This window comes from Elephas maximus, chromosome 25 (assembly GCF_024166365.1).
Source record: "Elephas maximus indicus isolate mEleMax1 chromosome 25, mEleMax1 primary haplotype, whole genome shotgun sequence".
Taxonomy (NCBI): Eukaryota; Metazoa; Chordata; class Mammalia; order Proboscidea; family Elephantidae; genus Elephas; species Elephas maximus.
In genome coordinates, this window is record NC_064843.1 from 8,221,385 (window position 1) to 8,241,809 (window position 20,425).

General features: G+C 50.0%; 1 protein-coding gene across 3 annotated transcripts in view; it reads right to left on the minus strand.

Moving 5' to 3' along the window:
• Positions 1–347: 347 nt before the first annotated feature.
• Positions 348–20,425, minus strand: part of PHACTR3 (phosphatase and actin regulator 3) — a 195,988-nt gene continuing 175,910 nt past the window's right edge. For all 3 annotated transcript variants that reach the window (XM_049869083.1, XM_049869084.1, XM_049869085.1), the window contains exons 9-13: positions 11,413–11,468; positions 6,220–6,281; positions 5,101–5,241; positions 2,382–2,458; positions 348–795 (exon numbers count right to left, since the gene is read on the minus strand). In XM_049869083.1, coding sequence (XP_049725040.1) covers positions 780–795; positions 2,382–2,458; positions 5,101–5,241; positions 6,220–6,281; positions 11,413–11,468 — 352 coding nt within the window. In that variant the 3' untranslated portion in view covers positions 348–779. The remainder of the gene's footprint in view (positions 796–2,381; positions 2,459–5,100; positions 5,242–6,219; positions 6,282–11,412; positions 11,469–20,425) is intronic.

The window sequence follows — 20,425 nt, forward strand, 5'->3', positions numbered from 1 at the left end:
TTGATCCATAAATGTAAATTTACTTGAAAAAGATAATTTGATTTTCCAAGGCACAACCCACGCCAACAGAATTTACAAAACAAAGCAGGTAAAAAAGTTGGAATTCTCTTCCATGCGTTTGGATTCTGATGGTCCCAAAGCATTAACTCTTGACTTGTTTGACAGATGCCTATTTTAACAAATCTCTCACCCAATCCCGAGAAAATGTAAAGCCTGGGTCCATTTCCTGAAATAAGTAGTCATTTAATTAAAGAACAAAATGAACAGGAATCAAAATGTTGCAGCTGTCATTTTTGTTAGACATTATATAAAAAAGGAAAAAGTATAATACAATGAACTGTTTTTTATAACATGAACTTAAAGAGTTTCAAATTAATGTAATCAGGAATAAAAATGTCTTTTCAACGTAATACTGAATGACACCATCACAGGTCCACGTTGGAGGCCTCGGGCTGGCAGCCTCACGTGCACATCTCTTGTCTGTTACACCGCAAAACTGCAAAACAAGGTCCAAAGGCAAAGGACAGTTTTCTTCTGGTAGAGTTATTTGGGTCTTAACTGACCCCAACAGGTCACACTCTTCAGACACCAAAGAGTGAAACATGCCGTCTGGTCACTACTCCTGCAGGTAAGTGCAGCAAAGGCTTCACCTGTGTGTGGTCCCTGCTCCTCTCGCACACACGTCAGGTAATCGTGAGCAGGGCTTCAGGAAAACTCCCTGATGAATGTTCAGTGTTGGTATCAAAAATTAAACACAAATTCTTCTCAGAAGAAAATCTCTATGGCCTGTGGAATCTAAACGTTATAAAAAGACAATTTAAAGCAATGTATTTCTAGCAGTAAAAATTTCCAAAAATCTTCCACAAATAAGTTTGCTGCAATTAAAAGTTTCTCAGAAGTCCAATACGTGAACCCCGAGGACAGAGCTGCTTTGGTTGAAGTAGGTTTCCAGAAGGCCCCCAACTCTAGGACTCCCCTGTGCTCCCCAGAGGCTGCCTAGAAGTTAGTTTGAAAGCTGGTAGTTAGACCCTTGAAAGTACACAGAAAGGCCAGGGTGTTGGGAAGTCAGCAGAAGTAGTGAATTATCAAAAAGAAGTAATGAATTATCAAGAATAAGATGACTGCAACGTCCTCAAAAGTCTGTTAGTTATGGGGAAACCTTTAAGTTTAAAAACAAACTCTTTACTTGCATCATTTTCTCCTGCCCTCCAGTCTCCTCTTCCGCCCTGATACATTTGTCCTAAAGCAGTGGGGCAGGATGGAATCCCACAGTACCTGGCTTCTATTCCACAGCCACACTGGTTTACAGGTTTATAGAGTAACTAACTTTTTTAAACAACAATAACCGTGGCTACTTAATGACAAACTGAAAAGGAAAGGAATCCATTATTTAAGGCAATATCTGTACATAGGATTCCCTTTCTCTTTATATTTGGGGCTTAAGCATCCTTAGACCAAGGAAGAAAAGACAAAGCGCCTCCTGCACTGAAGGCCTGCTGCATCACAGGCATCCTCTAGGATGAAGGGTATGTGAGAACTTCCACCAATGATTCCCCCTCACGGCCGTAGGGAAGAGGGAGAAAAACCAAAAGGATGTACACAGCTACATGAGCACAGAGGGGTAACTCTCTTCCCTTCCCAACTTCGTCATCAACAAGAAGCCCACTGTCATCCCTGGTCATGGTGACATGGACAGAGAATATATTCACCTCAATGTGGAAGTTGTGATCCGAAGAACCAGCAACTGTACACCCCTGGAATCTAAGCCCTGTGAGGGTCAAGCCTTCCATATCTTACTCACAGTGACTTCCCAGCACCTAGAACGGTGCCTGGCACACAGAAGGTTCTCAGCTGTGTGCTGCGGGATGAATGCTCTTTGAGCTCTGGCAGAGCATTAGCTTGTGTTAAACATGTGAATTTAAATTTAAACAAGGTAGGAAAAAGTACGTGGGATGGTGGAGGGTAGCTTCACGGTATCCTATAAATATAAATCAAGAGATCTATAAATTGGGGAAGTTGTGAATACTAAATGGGGGAGTTGTGAATACTAGAGGAGGGGAAATAAAATATACAGAAAAATTACTTACATTGATTTGAGGCTACTCTATTACCTACATATCCATCACCTCACTAAACCAGCGGCCTGTGTAATGCTGTTCTCCTACACCTGACCTTGCACCAGGCCCTGTAAGAACTCATGGGGGTGGATGGCATTTCCTAATTAGGGTGCCTTCTGTCTAGTCATCAGAGTTCTTTGCAGAATGCTGACTTTGTTTAGCTGGATACATAGCTCTTTGTGGCTCTTCAAGCATCAAGATTTTTCCCCCAAAGTAAGTACCATGTTCTAAGTACCACGAAACTCACACAGACAGCAATCTGACCTTGTCAAATGCTTGCTTGATGCGTGTACCTCCATCTCATTACTTTTGTATTCATTTAGTTCTTTACGGATAGCTGCCTGCAATTTAAAAACAGGACACTTTGTCAGGAAATTAAAAATTTAATAGAGGAAATTAGTATCATGGTTATGGACTAACAACCAGCCCTAATACTTGTTTACTTCTGTTCTGCTAAAAGGGACAGCAAAAAGCAAACAAGAAACACAGCTTTTCATTCCTCGCCCAGGCTCGCTTATGTCTCTAGCCCTCACCACGCTGGCGCAGGCCTAGTTCACAGCCAGTGCTCCTGGGGCGGTCAACGGACTCATTTGCTGTAGGACAGCCCACCCCAGCATCCCTAACCACCAAGCTCATGCTTGGAGCTCTAACAAAGCAGGAACACCAATAAACAAGCCAAGTTCAGCTTTTGGAGAATTAACTTGGAATTTTGTGATCAGATAATTAGAAGTCACTCTAATTTCAGGATACAATTATGTTTATGTCATTTGATAACATTTTGCTGGGATTACATAGGAGTCGGAGGGTGTGTCATCATCTTCTCAGTGTCAGGGCCTCTAACCCAGCTGTCCTCCAGCTTCCCGTGGCCAGCTTTCCTGAGTACTTCTCAGGTAAAGCCCCAGGGGCCAGTGAGACAAAAACGTCAGACATAGCCCCTGGGAAAAGGAAAGGCTGTGAGGCAAGAATCTGATGGGTGTATCATTCCCATACCAAAAACCTCTGCTGCCACTTATTCTTTTCTTTTCCCCTTTTATCACTTTATCCTCAGAGTGCATCAGGCATGAATAACCGAAAACTCAGTCGAAGTCCAGCATGTCTGTGTTTCTCCAAGTTGATGCAACACCTGTGTACACTGGGCTCACACGGTCGGACTCAGCAAACAAAGAATGAGGAACAGTTAGCACAGGCACCAAACTCATTGGCTGAATCTATGATTTTCCGCTTCCTAAAAACGGCTTCCAGAGTTCTGAAGATCACTTGAGGAGGCAGAAGAACACGATGGACTCTTTGGAGTCAGACACTCCTGGGCTTGAACCCTGTCACCCCACACTGCTGACCATGGACAAGTGTGTGCCCTCACAGGCCACTCCACACTGCTGACCACAGGCGAGTGCGTGCCCTCACGGGCCACTCCACACTGTTGACCACGGGCAAGTGTGTGCCCTCACGGGCCACTCCACACTGCTGACCACGGGCAAATGCGTGCCCTCACGGGCCACTCCACACTGCTGACCATGGACAAGCATGTGCCCCCATGGGCCACAGCATACTGCCTAACCACGGGCAAGTGCGTGTCCTCACAGACCACTCCACACTGCTGACCATGGGCAAGCACATGCCCGCATGGGGCACGCCATACTGCCTAACCACAGGCAAGTGCGTGCCCTCACAGACCACTCCACACTGCTGACCAAGGGCAAGTGCGTGCCCTCACAGGCCACTCCACACTGCTGACCATGGGCAAGTGCGTGCCCTCACAGGCCATTCCACACTGCTGACCATGGGCAAGTGCGTGCCCTCACAGGCCACTCCACACTGCTGACCATGGACAAGCACGTGCCCCCATGGGCCACGCCATACTGCCTAACCACGGGCAAGTGCGTGCCCTCACAGACCACTCCACACTGCTGACCACGGGCAAGTGCGTGCCCTCACGGGCCACTCCACACTGCTGACCATGGGCAAGTGCGTGCCCTCATGGGCCACTCCACACTGCTGACCATGGACAAGCACGTGCCCCCATGGGCCACGCCATACTGCCTAACCACAGGCAGGTGCGTGCCCTCACAGACCACTCCACACTGCTGACCACGGGCAAGTGCGTGCCCTCACGGGCCACTCCACACTGCTGACCATGGGCAAGTGCGTGCCCTCACGGGCCACTCCACACTGCTGATGATGCACAAGTGTGTGCCCTCACAGGCCTTCCTGAATCATCTGTTCAGACGGGTGAGTCACTCCTCATTGCAGGAATCTATGAGGATTAAAAGAAATCAGGCAGACCAAGTGCTGGGTAAGGGTTAATCCCCTTACTTTTCCCTGAGCCTCAGTGACCCACTGCTCCATCTTTCTCTTTCTACCTCTCTGGCTATTCAGGTAAGACTCCTCAGGAGGTTCCCTGAGAACCCTCAAACTAGACAAGCCAAGACACAACCCAGAGACTCTTCTGTACAGACTCAGGCTTTCCTGAACACCTCCTCAATCTGTTCCCGTCTGTCCTGTCCTGAACGCCCCCTCAATCTATCCCCGTCCTCCCTAGCTCCTTTGTTGAAACTTTTGCCAGCTGATGTCTTTTGTGCCAGTCTTGCCTCCCTTCAGTTCAGCCGCCAGGGTTTCTCAACCTCCACCCTCTGGATATTAGGGGCCAGATCATTCTCCGTGGTGGGGGCTGTCCTGTGTACTTTAGGATATTTTGCAACATCCCTGGCCTCTGCCCACTAAATGCACCCCTTCGGTTGTAACAACCAAAGATGTCTCCAGATGGTGTCAAATGTCCCGAGGGAGGCCACATTCCTCCAGCTGAGAGCCATGCCCTACAGCTGACCCAGGACAGTCTTTGTGAGGTCCACACCTGGCCAGGTCATAGACTTAATGTAAACTGCCGCTGACTCTGGTTGTCCGAGAATAACCCCATGGCAGGACACACGCTGCCCTTATTGCATGATGCCACTCCCCAGCCAGCTCAGCCAGGGCTGCCCCGTACCTTGTCTGCTGCGGACAGCCGCGTCCAGGGCTTATCTGCCCTCCTGTCATAGTCCTGTGCTTTTGCCACTTCCACGTAGTCACTGAATCGGATCAGGATTTTCCTGTCTCTTAGCTCATCAACGGTGGGCCTCTGATTAAGCTAAAATCAAAGATCAGCATAGTTAGGTATTACATGCCAAACCAGCTTTCTTTAAGTACTCTTAACAAACAGCACACTTTAGACTCTGTAAATAAACATAAAGCTCTGAAGCTGTGAGATACAGCCCGGACTACTAACGGGAAGGGCCTATGTGACCTGCTCGTAGATCTCTATCCTCTTCCCGAACACACCCCCAATGGCTGAACAGCCCCCCGTACACAGCTCAGGCTCAGGGCACTGCTTCTCTCCGAGTACCCCTAGATAAGCTTTTTAAAACATTTCTGCTGAAGTTATAACACTAACCACTACCAGTACTCACAAGTCAAGCTCAGACAGGATGTTCTGTTAGCTTTCAGCAGAATGAGATCCCTTAGTATTATGGAGGAGAAAAAACACCAGAACACCCCAATCAAGAAATGGCCAGAGCGTGAAAAGTAGACCAAAGTTTAGAGTTGCTACCTAGACTGGCCATAGTAAATTTTAACTACTTGGGTGGTAGATGCAAACCTTTGAGGCTAATAAAGTTTTCTACAATCAAGGGACTTCTAGACAAATTGAAGGTGATCCAAAACAATAACAGCCTAAAAGGTAAGCAAGACACCTGTAGCCAGGTATGCTTTCCTTAGGCATGTGTGTAAAGCTCTCAGATGAAGAAAATGCTCACTCAACACCTGGAAGTAAGTGGAAAGGTCACCTGGGTTGTACCGCCACGGTGCCCACCTGCCCTGTGCTAGGAACAGCCTCAGCGGTGGGGGAAGTGAGTCTGCGCTGGAATGTGTCAAAGGACACTGCCTTTCAAGTGGCCGGTGAGTGGATTCACTGCTGCTGAGCCAACGTCCTGAACTAACGCCAGGCTGCCCAGTAAATCACTCAGGCCACGGACAACATCCTGACCTGGCCATGCCCACTGCTGCAGAAACAGCTGTTCTCTAGCTGCCTTTTGAATATTCAGGAAATGAGGTGCATAAACGCCAGTACCTTCCTGGTCAGTCTTTGCTTAATTTCTCTTCTTTCTTCCTGCTCTGTCTGATCATTCCTTTCTGTGAAAGATCAAAATGGTGGGAAAAAATTTTTAAAAAGAGGAAAGAAACAGGCAGAGACAGTCTTCTCTTCAGTAGGGACATGTATTCAAGACTCCATTTTCCAATGGCTGGCGCTGGACTAGCGAAGACACCTAGAGATCATCCCTCTTCCCGTATCACCCTTTCCGCTTTTTCCCTGCCTCGCCTGTCATTGTCACAAAGAACCCTGGCACTAAGAGGAGCTTTGCCATCGCCCCAGCCTGCCCTCTCTTCAGCCCCTCTCGATGGCAGAAAGGACCCCAGACATTGCTGCTATGTGTTTATGAGCAGGAGAAACAGGAAGTCGGTGTCTCTCTCCTGGTATCTCTCGCGGCCCTCCTTCCTCCCTGTGGTCAAACATCCTATCTCCATCTGTATATCTGGAGCTCCCAGGTGGTGCAAATGGTTAAGCGCTCAGCTGACAACCCAAAGGTTGGAGGTTCCACTCCCCCAGAGGCACTGGCGATCTACTTCCCAAAAATCAGCCACTGAAAACCCTATGGGGCGCAGTTCTGCTCTGATGCACAGGGGGTCGCCGTGAGCTAGAGTCGACGCAACAGCAACTGGGTTAATCTGTATATTTACATCTAGAAACACGGATACATGCACAAAGAGTTGTAGCGGAAAAATTGAGTGACTATGTGCACAGCACTGTCACTTTTTTTTTTTCTAATAGGTGTACATACTTTTTTGTAACCCAGCATAAGCTAGGGAACACCTTCTTCAGATTCTGAGCAACATGATTTCTGAAATTTATATTTTCAGGGTCTGTTTTACATCCAAAGATACTCATGAACCCAGCTGACTCTCCATTGCTGAGCCCAAAACACTTACATAGCCAAGCCCCAAGCCCACTGCTGTCAAGTCGATTCCTACTCATGGCGACATCTGACAGGGCAGATCTGAGCTCTGCTGGGCTGTCTTAGCTGTCACCTTACAGGGCAGTGCCTTTGAAAAGAGCCCAAGTCCCTCGTCCAAATTTGGCTCTGCTCGGTGGGCTGTGACTGTTAAGATGCAAGCTGCGTTCACACCTACACTTGGAAGCTAAAAATAGACCAGAGTGCTGACATGTAGTATAGAATGTATGCCTTGCCCTGGGATATGAGATGATGGATGTTCTATTTCTGGTGCTTGCTGCTGCTAAATAAAGCCTCAGGTTCCCGACTTGCCGGAGCTCCGTCCCTAGGAGAGGGGTTTTAACCACCAACACTCCTAGAAACACTACCAGGGTTTGGAAAAGGGAAACCCTGCGACTGCATTTCCACAATGTCACATTATCTGGCTTGAGAAGATGCCTTTTGGGGGCTGGGTTTACGGGTGTTTAGTGTATCAGCAATTGTCCTTTTCAGTAATTTTTAAATATAAAAAGAAAGATTCATGCTAAAATGCTCGCATCAGAGCATTTTAGAGAAGGAAATGAGACCTGGTTATGTGGTTGGTTCTTAATCTAAGTGATAAACTGAAGAAACCACGTTTAATAAGCTGTAGTCAGAAAGCGGACAATAAACCAAAATCAAACCCACTGCTGTTGAGGTGATTCGACTCATGGCCACCCTATGTGTTACAGACTTTACTGGATCTTAGGGAAGCAGGTTGCCAGGCCTTTCTTCCATGGCACTGCTGGGTGGGTTTGAATCGCCAACCTTAGGTTAGTAGTTAAGTACAAACCGTTGGCAACACCCAGGTACCAACAAAGCTGGTGACACAGCCAGGAAAAATAACAGTAATGTGAAAGCATCCCACACAGGGCCAGCCATGAGGGACTACGGCGATGGCGTGAAACTAATTCTTTGGCTTTCCTAAACACAAAACCAAAAATAACCAAGCTCACTGCCACCAAGTCGATTCTGATTCCCAGCGACCCTACAGGACAGAGTAGAAGTGCCCATAGGGTCTCCAAGGAGCATCCAGTGGATTCAAACTGCTGATCTTTTGGTTAGCAGGCAAGCTCTATAACCACTGCACCACCAGGGCTCCTCCTAAACACAGGCTGTGGACAAACACCAAGTCACATGAAAAAACTGACGCAAAATCAGATTTTTTTTTTCTAATCGTAAAAAATGTCATTTTCACGACCAAGGTCATATAGGCACAAGCAAGGCTCTTTGAAGAGCTGATCTCTGAAGAGACCTGGCGGGTCCTCCTGGGCACCAGGTGCCTCCCCCTCCCATGAAGTCCTTCCTGGTCGCTCTTCCCCTGCACCCCTTGGTAATGGGTGGGAGGATCTCTCTGCCCAGCCCAGACATGCCTCCCAGCTCCCATCGTGTCCTCTTCTAAGAAAACCCTGTGCCTTGGGCAGAATGAGGGACCCATCTCCACAACTGCTGTTGCTACTGTCAGTTGTCACTAAGTCAATTCCGACTCATGGCGACTCCCTGTCTGTCAGAGCAAAACCTGTGGGGTTTTCATGGCTGTGCCTTTTCAGAAACAGAGTGCCAGGCCTATTTTCTTATGTGCCTCTTGGTGGGTTCGAACCTCCAACCTTTTGGCTAGTAGTAGAGTGGCTAACCATTCCTGCCACCCAGGTCTTTCCAGAACCTCTAGGCCCAGTGTTCTGGAGACAGCTGCAGCAGCTAGGACAGTTACACATGAGCCTGCCACAAACAATCAGAAGGGAAGGGGGAAAGCGCAAAGACAAGGGAGCCCGGCAAACCTGGGGTCGGACTCTAGCTCCTCGCCAGTATTCACTCCTGAAATCCCATCACCTTTCTGAGCCTTCGGTTCCTCTCTGGTAAAATGGGTCAAGGGGTGTAGACCTCACAGATGTGTTGTAATGATGAAACAAGGGCATGCATGCCAAGCTCTGAGTGCGGTGCCTGACACAGAGTGGGCTTAATAAAGAACCATCACCATCACCATCCACAAATGACCCGTAAATGCACAGGCAGAACTGAGGGTCCTTCAACAGGACTTCAGTTAGTCATGTGCTCCCCACTTGAATGGCAGCGAACAAAGTGTTGATGTTCTAAGCACTGATTCCAAACAGGAGATGCACCGCAGCATGAACGTTTGGGGCCCTGTGTGTCCAGAGCCCGTAAATAGGACGCTCTACACGGGCCATATATGGTGACGCTATTCTCATCTTCACGGAACACAACAAAACACACCTATCCAAAGCCTAGTAGAGAAGTTCTCCAAGGCACCTACTCACGGCCCTGGAGGAAGCTTCGGCGCTAAGAACAAGCCTGGCTGTGGCTCAGGGTGACAGCTCAGCGGACATGGGGGGACTGTCAGGGCCACAGAGAAGAAATTCATCGTCCCTTTGAAGACAGAAGCTGAGGGTGCTCATAAAGGGACTGGCTCGCTCTCTCCATTCACCAAGTACTGTTCCTATTTTTAAGGCTTCAGCACTGATGTGGAGGCACTCGCAGGTGGGAGGACCAGCTGCCCATGACAGTAGGGAAGAGGTTCCCCTGGAAGTAGCAAGTCCCCAGACCAAACGCCAGGGCTGGGCTCCTCTCCTCCCACTGTGGGCAGCAGACCATCGGGGGTCAAGCTTCAGTTCAAGTTTGGACAACTACTTTTAGTGGCATCTATAACTTCTAAGGAGCCCTGGTGACGCAGTGGTTAAGAGCTTGGCTACTAACCAAGAGCTCGGCAGTTCAAATCCACCAGCTGCTCCTTGGAAACCCTATGGGGCAACTCTACTCTGTCCTATAGGGTCGCTGTGAGTTGGAATCGACTCGACAGCAACACGTTTTTTTGTTTGTTTTTTTTAAATGACACAAGCGTTATAAGTAGGTGACTTAATTTTTTTTAATTCAAATATCTGGCAACTGAAATTGCTTGAATTTTCTGTCTGCCAACTTGATGACGTGTTTTATCAATGAAAAGTGTCTTTCTAGGTTCTCAGGGGTAAGCTTGAGACATGGTGATGACTAGTCTACGCCTGGGGTCCATGGTGGCGCAAATAGTTAATGTGCTTGGCTGCTAACAGAAAGGTTGGATGTTCGAGTCCACCCAGAAGTGCCTCCGAAGTAAGGCCTGGTGATCACCTTCTGAAGAATCAGTCCCTGACAACCCTGTGAAGCAGTTCTACCCTGACACACCAGGGGTCGCTGTGAGTCGGAGTCGGCTCATGGTGGCTGAAGGGCTGTGCCCACTCAACATTAACAGGATAGAAGTTATCATATCCCAGGCTTCGGGTCAGTTACTTTCAGTCATTTACAAAGGAGGGGGCTGTCTGAGGAAGTGGAGAGAAATCAGCCCAGCAAGAGTCTCCAGGGTCTGTCTGCTGAGAAGGCAGCCTCTGGTGCTGTCTGAACTCCTCGTAAAAAGACCATCATGGAATAAAAAACCAAACTCAGAGAACGTCTGCACGTCCATCACATTGAAGAGTAAACTAAGAACACTTTCACAAGCCAAACACTTCTGTAGGAAATGTTTCGGAAACTGAAAAGTCTATTGACAGAGAGTCAGACAAGAGCTACCTAGGGAACCACTTTTGAGGGCTTCACCACCCGAAATCTTGTGTGACTTTAAGGAGTGGAACACTGTTCTCCATATGGTGGTGGTCACTTGTGGCACCTGTGTGCAGCCTGTGCTCCCACTGTGTACCCAATGGGAAACCCACAGGGTGTGGGGCTGGGAGGGGCAGGCGGCCCCAGAACCTCAAAGTTGTGGGCCACAGGAACCATCTCCCACGCTGCCCCTGGAGCAGGCTTCGCTTTCCCCCACGGAGCAGCAAGTTTGGGGCGTGTCCCTGTCAGTGGGATTCATGACGCTGTCCACACTCTGCCTGTGATTTGGCTCCTGTAGGACTCTCAATCCAAACAGCCAGGAAAACCTGCTGGAAAGCCAGCCTGCAGAACGACTACAGACGCGTGACCTGCAGGCTGACTAAGTGACCCGGAAAACAGGACAGGCTATGATTATACTGGAAGGAGCACAGGTTGTCTACAGGGAATGGGTCTGGGGCTCATCTTTCCTCCAGGGGCTTTTGCTTTCAATCCTCCTAGCAGCTCCCAGGTAGCAGGGACACGGGTGCCCAGTGGTTGGGGCTGGGCTAGGCTGGGCACGAGGAAGCTGGCTCCACAGGCGGTGGGCCCGCTCTGCCTCGTACCTGGCTTGCTGCCCAGGAGGGACCCTGGGAGAGCCACCAGCTACTCACGTTTCAGGATGTTCCTCCTCTCCAGCTCCTCCACCGCAGGTCTCTGGCTGAGCCGTCTGCGGAAGAACACCAGAATTACATTCTGCACCATGGCTGTGGTCTGTGAGGCTCAACGGTGGTGGCACACCCGCCAAAGTGGGGGGAAACGGTGAGCCCCAGTGGCTGCCTCTTGCTGGGAAATCAGCTAGGCTCCAGGGAGGGAGCTGCCCTGGGTCATGGGGTGGCCGGGAGGGTCCTTGCTCCGGCTCTGCACATGCTGGTCTTCATCGTGGGGACCGCTGCCCAGCCTGGACCAGCTGGGAGAGGTCACCAGGCACAGCACGTGGAAGCAGCGCAGACACCGGCTCAGGATGCTTCCTCCTCCTGCCCTGGCACTTGGCAGCGGTGGGGAGCACCCCTGCCTTCAGGTTTCTGTCCGGGGTCCCTGGAGATCACCTGAGCCTCAGTCCTCCTAGGCTGCCTGGCTGGCCAGCCCAGCTCCTGCTCCAGGCCACCCAGCGACAGCACGGGGCGCCGTGCTGCCTGCCTGCTCTGCACCTGGGACTCTGACCCGAGCAGGGAGGATCGCCAGAGTCTCCTGCCAGAGTCTCCTGTCGTGTCGTGAGCACAGCCGCCAACCAGCAGAGTCCTGGCTGCCCGCTCAGCACTGCGGAGCCAGCCGGGAATCTCCGCGCCCCTCCCACCCCGCCGCCTGCGGTGACAAATGACGGCTCCCCTTTTCCCTTTTCAAAAGGCTCCTGAGTGAGAGGCTTGGAGGATGCAGCAGCAAAAACCCCAACTACATAAATAAAGAAAAGGCTTGTCAGGAGCGGGAGGCGTAATTAGTCCAAATGAATACCAAGCTCTGATTATTTTTGTAACTAAAATAATGTCGTCCTTGGGGCCGAGCCAGGAGCCGGCCCACTTCCGGGACCTTCAGGCACTGTGGGGCTGGGCGTGTGTGCACCCCAAATTTGGGGCCGTTGACACTTGCCCTATGAGGGTGCTGCTTCCAGATCATTCAGCTTCTATTAATAGGCCAGCTGAGTACAAAGCCCAGGGCACCCAGGCCACCCTCCTCCCTCACTCAGTCTGACGGTCTGCCCTTCGCTTCCTGGGGGGCTTTGTGTCTCCTGCTCCGGGTGGCTGCTTCAACGTCTTGTTGGGGTGTCAGTGAGCCCGGGACCTGCCCCCGACGAGGCCCTGGCTGGGACCCAGGACAGGGTTGCCTGCTGTGTCCCGAGTGACACGCACACCCTCCTGCTCCTTAAATGTGCCCCCGCAGACTGGTCCAAGTACCCCAAACACGAGCCATCATCCCCTACTCAGCAAATGATTATAGAGTGGTCACTGTGCACCAGAGGAAGCCTTGGTGGCATGACGGTTAAGCGTTCAGCTTCAAGCCGAAAGGTCAGTGGTTCAAACCCACCAGCCACTCTGCAGGAGAAAGATATGGCCATCTACTACTGTAAAGATTACAGCCTTAGAAATCCTATGAGGCAGTTCTACTCTGTCCTATAGGGTTGCTATGAGTCACAATCAACTCAAGAGCCATGGGTTTGGTTTTTGGATAACCACTGATTGATCCCTGGTGATGCAGTGGTTTAGCACCCAACTGCTAACAGAAAGGTTGGTGGTTTGAACTCATCCAGAGGCTCTGCAGAAGGGCCTGGCGATCTGCTCCAGTAAAGATAACAGCCTAGAAAACCCTATAGGGCAGTTCTACACCATCCTGCAGGGCCACTATGAGTCAGAATTGACTTGACGGCAGAGGGCTTGGTTTGGGTTTGGACCAGGCACCAGGCACTGTTTCAGCCCTGAAGACACATAGTGAATAAGAGAACCTGGGTCCCTGCCATGGGAAGCTCCCAGACTAGAGGGGGACACAGACAGCAGAGTGAAGGCATCACAAACAAGACCACATCAGAGAGTGGTCAACTCTGAGATGGGAGGTGGTGGGTGAGTGGCCTTTAGGGAGGATATCGTTTCTGCCTAGAATGACCAAATGGAGAGAAGGGCACCTCTCCAGGCACAGTGGGCTTTTAACTGCCCATGAGCTGAGCTTGGAGACTGGGGGGAGAAAGGAGAGGGTGATCAAGGGGGGGCTTCATGGAGGAGGAAGCATCTGATGCTGTGGTGGAGAATCTACACCAGGGCACAGAAACGGCGTGGGCAAGGGTCTGAGATGGACTGAGGAGAATGAAGAGGATCTGAGGGATTGTGGGGATGGGACAGAAACAGGGAATAAGGTTGGAAAGGTATGCTGGAGCTAAACTCTGGAGGGCCCTGAAAGGCATGCCAAGGGATTGGACTTTATTTTGTGGACACTGGGGAGCCACTGAAGGTTGCCGAGCAGGGCACTGATGTGGCCAGCTCTGCGATGTCTTGACGTCTGCACGTGCCCCTCTCTGTCTCAGGAGGCTCCCTCCTGGCCAGCTCATAACCAGGGTCATGTCCAAGGATGGGTCCAGGATGTCCTGGCCCAGGAAAGCATGTGGCAGAGCGGGAAGGGGGTGGATTTTGGAACAAGGAAAACAGAAGTTTGAGACCCAGGTTTCAGAGTAGTCGTCTTCTAGCTGTGAGTTCTCGGGCAGGTTATTTAATGTCCCCGAGCCATGCCCTTCTCACCTAAGACAGCATTCTCCATGGCATTGCAAGAGTTGAACAGATAAAGCACAAATATCTAAAACGGTGCTGCTCAGATGCAGTCATTTCTCAAGAAATATTAGCTGTCATCATCATCCTGTCCGTAAGTAAAGGATGCTGGGTCTATATTTTCCAAAACCTTTCTAGATTTCTGTTCATACTTTCTCACTGACGTTGAGAAGCTAACTCTTCTTCCGGGAAAGTAAGCCCACCAGGACACTCTTCTCTGGATGAGCTGACTGCTCACTCCCACCCAAGCACCTTCACACTGCAGCCCGGAATGTCCTCCAGCGGCCCACACACCTGTCTCCCAAGTCACTTCTGGTGTGAACTGAATCATATCCCCTACCTTCACAGGTACAGCCGTAACCCCGTACCTGTGAATGTGACCCTGTTTGGAAACAGGGGTTATCTTCTGTTAACAAGGTCATACTGGAAGATGGTGGGCCCTAAACCCAATCACTTCTGAGTGGTGTCTTAAAAAGGGCAGAGTATACAGGACGCACAACAGGGGAAGACAGGCAACCGTGAGCATTGTCTACAAGCAAAGGAATGCCAAGAATTGGCAACACACAGCAGAAACTAGGAGAGGGGCTCACAGAAGGAATCGACACAGCCAAGACCCTGATTTGGACTTTTAGTCTCCAGACTGTGAGAAAATAAACTCCTGTTCTTTAAAGTCACCACATGTGGTATTTTTGTTGATGTTGTTGTTATGGCAGCAGGAGGTAACTAAGACAACTTCCAAGTACGTGACCCCACGCGACCCCATGGACCCAGCCATGTATGTGCTAAGCACACATAAATATTATTACTGTCCCTACCAGATATGCACTCAGCACACATACATGCTATTACTACCCCTACCATGTACATGCTCAGGACACTTGCACGTTAGTACAGTCTCTACCACATATGCACTCAGCACACACACACGTTAATAGTCTCTACCACGTATACACTCAGCACACACATACGTTATACAGTCTCTACCACACATGCACTCAGCACACACATGCGTTAACAGTCTCTACCACATATACACTCAGCACACGTATACATTAGCACAGTCTCCACCACATATGGACTCAGCACACACACGTTAACAGTCTCTACCATGTATACACTCAGCACATGTACACGTTAGTGTAGTCTCTACTACATTCACTGCATGTATACCTGATTATTGCCCCAGCACATATACACTCAGCACAGCTACACACTATTGCTGCCCCAACCAGGTATACGCTCAGCACACATACATGTTAGTACAATACAATGCCTACCACATATGCACTCAGCACATGTACACGGTATTACTGCCTCTGGGGGAAAATATTAAATGACACCGGAAGCATCAAAAGAAGATGGAAGGAATACAGAGAGTCATTATACCCAAAAGAATTGGTAGACGTTCACCCATTTCAGGAGGTAGCATATGATCGGGAACCAATGGCACTCAAGAAAGAAGTTCAAGCCGCACCGAAGGCATTGGCGAAAAACAAGGCTCCAGGAATTGACGGAATATCAGTTGGGATGTTTCAACAAATGGATGCCACGCTGGAAGTGCTCACTCATCTATGCCAAGAAATCTGGGAGACAGCTACCTGGCCAACCTACTGGAAGAGATCCATATTTATGCCCATTTCCAAGAAACATGATTCAATTGAATGCAGAAATTATCAAATATCATTAATATCACACGCAAGCAAAATTTTGCTGAAGATCATTCAAAAGTGACTGCAGCAGCATATTGACAGGGAACTGCCAGAAATTCAAGCCGGATTCAGAAGAGGATGTGGAACCAGGGATATCATTGCTGATGTCAGATGGATCCTGGCTGAAAGCAGAGAATACCAGGAAGATGTTTACCTGTGTTTTACTGACTACGCAAAGGCATTCAACTGTGTGGATCTTAACAAATTATGGGTAACACTGTGAAGAATGGGAATTCCAGAACATTTAATTATGCTCATGAGGAACCTGTACATAGATCAAGAGGCAATCCTTCAAGCAGAACAAGACAATACTGCATGGTTTCAAGTCAGGAAAGGTGTGCAAGAGGGTTGTATCCTTTCACCATACCTGTTCAATCTGTATATTCAGCAAATAATCTGAGAAGCTGGACTATATGAAGATTGGAGGGAGATATATTAACAACCTGCATTATGCAGATGACACAGCCTTGCTTGCTGAAAGTGAAGAGGACTTGAAGCACTTACTAATGAAGATCAAAGTCTACAGTCTTCAGTATGGATTACACCTCAACATAAAGAAAACAAAAATCCTCACAACTGGAACAATAAGCAACTTCATGATAAATGGAGAAAAGACTGAAGTTGTCAAGGATTTCATTTTACTTGGATCCACAACTGACTGACAGCCATGGAAGCAGCAGTCAAGAAATCAAAAGACACATTGCAGTGGGCAAATCTGCTACAAATGACCTCCTTAAAGTGTTGAAAAGCAAAGATGTCTCCTTGAAGACTAAGATACACCTGACCCAAGCCATAGTGTTTTCAATCACCTCATATACATGTGAAAGCTGGACAATGAATAAGGAAGGCTGAAGAAGAATCGATGCCTTTGAATTGCGGTGTTGGCAAAGAATATTGAATATACCATGGACTGCCAAAAGAATGAACGAATGTGTCTCAGAAGAAGTACAACCAGAATGCTCCTGAGAAGCAAGGATGTAAAGACTATGTCTCACATACTTTGGACATGTTATCAGAAGGGATCAGTCCCTGGAAAAGGACATCATGCTTGGTAGAGGGTCAGCAAAAGAGATGAAGACCCTCAACGAGATGGGTTGACACAGTGGTTGTGACAACGGGCTCAAGCATAACAATGATTGTGAGGATGGCACAAGACTGGGCAGTATTTCATTCCGTTGTACTACATCGGGTCGCTGTGGGTCAGAACCAACTCAACAGCACCTAACACCACCACCACCACTACATACGCACTCAGCACATGTACATGCTATTACTACCCCTACCAGGTACACGCTCAGCTACATGGATGTTAGTACAATCCAGTCCCTACCATACATGCACTCAGCTCTTCTCGTCCCTATCACATACATGGCATTTTCTCACTTCTTCACCTTAGCCCAGCTTGCCCCCTCACCTTGGGGAGACTTTCTCCATGTCACCCTGTTTTCAATTCCTTTTCACCTGACTCGGTTAAAATGCTATCGCTTCCTAGAAGCCTTCTCCAGTTGGAATTAATTACTCTATCTTCTCCATTTTTGTAACACACTGCTTATATCTCTGACTAGGTATTGATCTAACCCACCTTTTCTCAGAGCTACTCAGGCATCCTTATCTCCTTTGGTAGACGGCCAGCCTCCTGTGGGTGGACTCCACGTGCATCACCAAGACTCTATGTAAAGTAGTGCTTCAATAGGAGCAGTTACTGCACAGGCAAAGAGCTTAGATTTCAGTAAATGTTACGTGAGAGTCTGGCACAGCGTTTCAGCACTCAGCTGCTAATCAACAGGTTGGGGTTCAAATCCACCCAGTGGCTCTGCACGAAAAAGACCTGGTGATCTCCTCCCATAATGATTACAGCTTAGCAAACCCTATGGGGCGGTTCTACTCTGTCACATGGGGTCACTATGCGTTAGAATCAACTTGACAACACCTAACAACAACAGCTGCCGCTTTTGAGCTAGGTGGCCGTGGGCAGGATGTTCGCTCTGTCTATCTTCAGTTTTCTGTCATGACTGTTGTGAGAATTATGAAATGACACAGAAGCACCCAGCCCAGTGCTGGCACACAACAGGTGCCCGGAAGTTTCTGAACACTTCCTTGCGCACAGAGCTTGGCTGATCCCTCCTCCTCGCCGGGTGACCACAGAGGCAGGGCAGGGCTTCAGGGGCTGCGGGTAACTTTGAGAAGCGGATGAGCAGGTGCCATGGCTTGGGGAAAGGCCTGGGGTCAGAAGAGGTGGCTCCAGCCCCCAAGTTCTACCTCCCTGATAAACCCCAGTGTGCCAGCCTTTCCCTCCCAAATGCACATCCCCAGTTGTCTCTGGTGAAGCTTAAATAAACATAAAAATTCACCATGGTGTTGAGCAAGAATTGAGAAGCACTTGTTTCCAAACAAGGCAAAACACCTTCCTGGAAAGGGAGCTGCAGCTGGAGACAGACAGCCTGACACCCACGGAGACTCCGGCTATTTTGGGAGGCTCTTTCCTGGGAACGCCATTCAGTTCCGCCACAGCCCTGAGTCACCAGGAATCACCAGCAGCCCCGCCCAGAGCCGGGATTCCCCATGAAGTGCCATCTTGTGCCCATTCAGCAGGACTCGCTGCTCCAGGCAGGGAAGCCCTGGGCGGGGCCTGGGTGCTACGAGTCACTAATCCTGAGCAGACAGACACCCTCAGTTCCCATTGGGTGCTCAATGTCTGCCAGGGAGGGAGGCGACAGCCCAGGAACCCAAATCAGAGATAACAGGTGACGAGCAGGTGCCTGGGGGAGGAAGATCAGGACGGGGTGATGCGTAGGGTGATGAGAGGAAAGAGGCCAGAAACAGACCAGCGGATGGGTGTCCAGGAGGCAGGGGATGGGTGTCTAGAAGAGGGGAATGGGTGCCCAGGAGGGGGGGTCGGGCATCCAGGAGGGGGATGGGCGTCCAGGTGGGAGGTCAGGCATCTAGGAGGGGGGACAGGCATCCAGGAGGGGAGGATGGGTGTCCAGAAGGGGGGATCTGCGTCCAGGAGGGGTGACACGTGTGCAGGTGGGGGGATGGACATCCAGATGAGGAGGGGCAGGGCGTCCAGGTGAAGGAATGGACATCTAGGTAGGGGTGTGGTCCACAGCCGAGGGCCCTGCACAGAGAGGGCTTGCCCACAATGGCGAACAGCAGCATCCCATCTCAGCCTCCTTCTATCCTCACAATGATCATCGACCCCTGGAGGGCCACCTGCCCACACTCCCAGACGCAGTGAGGATGCACTTCACACCTAAAAGTCCAGGCCTTCTCCACCCCACCTCCTCACATGGGCTGGCTCCCAGGCTCCCTGTCCTGGCTGGTCACTTGCCAGTCACTCTCACCAGATGCCAGGTGATGTCTGGCTTCTCACTCCCAACACCCCAGAGGCCTCCACCTGCTGCAAACTCATACATCCATCTGCTTCTCTCCACGCCCCCATCCCTCCCCCCAGGAATGACTGTGATAGCCGCTGTGTGGCCCCCACCTCTGCACTGCCCCTTCCAACCTAAATCAGCAGTGGGGTGATCTTCCTGAAACAACAACCACCAAGTCACTCCACAATTCACACCATCCCCTGTCCCCGTCGACCTCAGAACAAAATCCAGTCCCCTCAGACATGCCTGCAAGACCTCAGAGACCCCGCCCCCCCAACCCCGGCTTTGCTACTCTGCACCTTCAGGCTCTGTACCCAGAAACAGGGATCAGAGCACAAGGAAACCGCACCTCGAGCTGTGCAGTGCCAATGGGAGCTGCCCACACTGACTCCTCCCTCGGGCGGAGACAACCTTCTCCTAACTCAGGGGTAATCAACCCCCCAGGTTCTGTTGTTGTTGTTGTTGTTGTGTGCTGTGAAATCAGCTCTGACTCATAGTGATCCCATGTGACAAAGCAGAACTGCCCCACAGGGTTTTCTAGGTTGTAATCATTATGAGAGCAAATCACCAGGCCTTTCTCCCGCAGAACTGCTGGGTGGGTTCGAACTCTGACTTCTTGTTTAGCAGCTGAGTGTTCAACTATTGTGCCACCAGGGCTCCTCACTAGCTCCTGTTGTTGATGTTAGGTGTAGTCAAGTTGTAGTGACCCTATATACAACAGAAGGAACCCCCCCGCCCCCCCTCCCCCCGTCCTGCGCCATCCTCACAATCCTTAAACTTGAGCCCATTGTTGCGGCCACTGTGTCAACCCAGCTCCTATGCCTATTTTTAAAATAAATTGTCTGTTTTGCTCTCCTTACTCTAACCCACCTATGCACATAATTAAAGAAATAAAAAAAAAAAAACACCACACCACCCTATCTGTAACACAAAGGAGGAAAAGAGAAGGTAAGCTGGCCGAGAAGTCAGCCACCAACACAGACGGATGGGGCTGCCTGGCCCCTCAGATGCCCGAGCAAGCTGCCCAAAGGGAAGAAGCCATCTCCAGAAATGATTGGCAATTCTTGGTAAACTCTGGACCAGGTAAAGCACGTTTTCCACCTGTTTCCTAGGCATTTGCATTCCTGGAAAACTCAGTCTGTGTCGGGATACTGACAAACACTCTGTGCCCAGGCTGTGGCTCAGGTGACCGTGGACAGCCTGCCCCAGGGTCATTCGAGGCCAGCAGGTGGCCATTGGTCTCCGCTGGGAAGGTGGCCTCCACTGCAGGACACCAGGAACACAGGGGAAGCT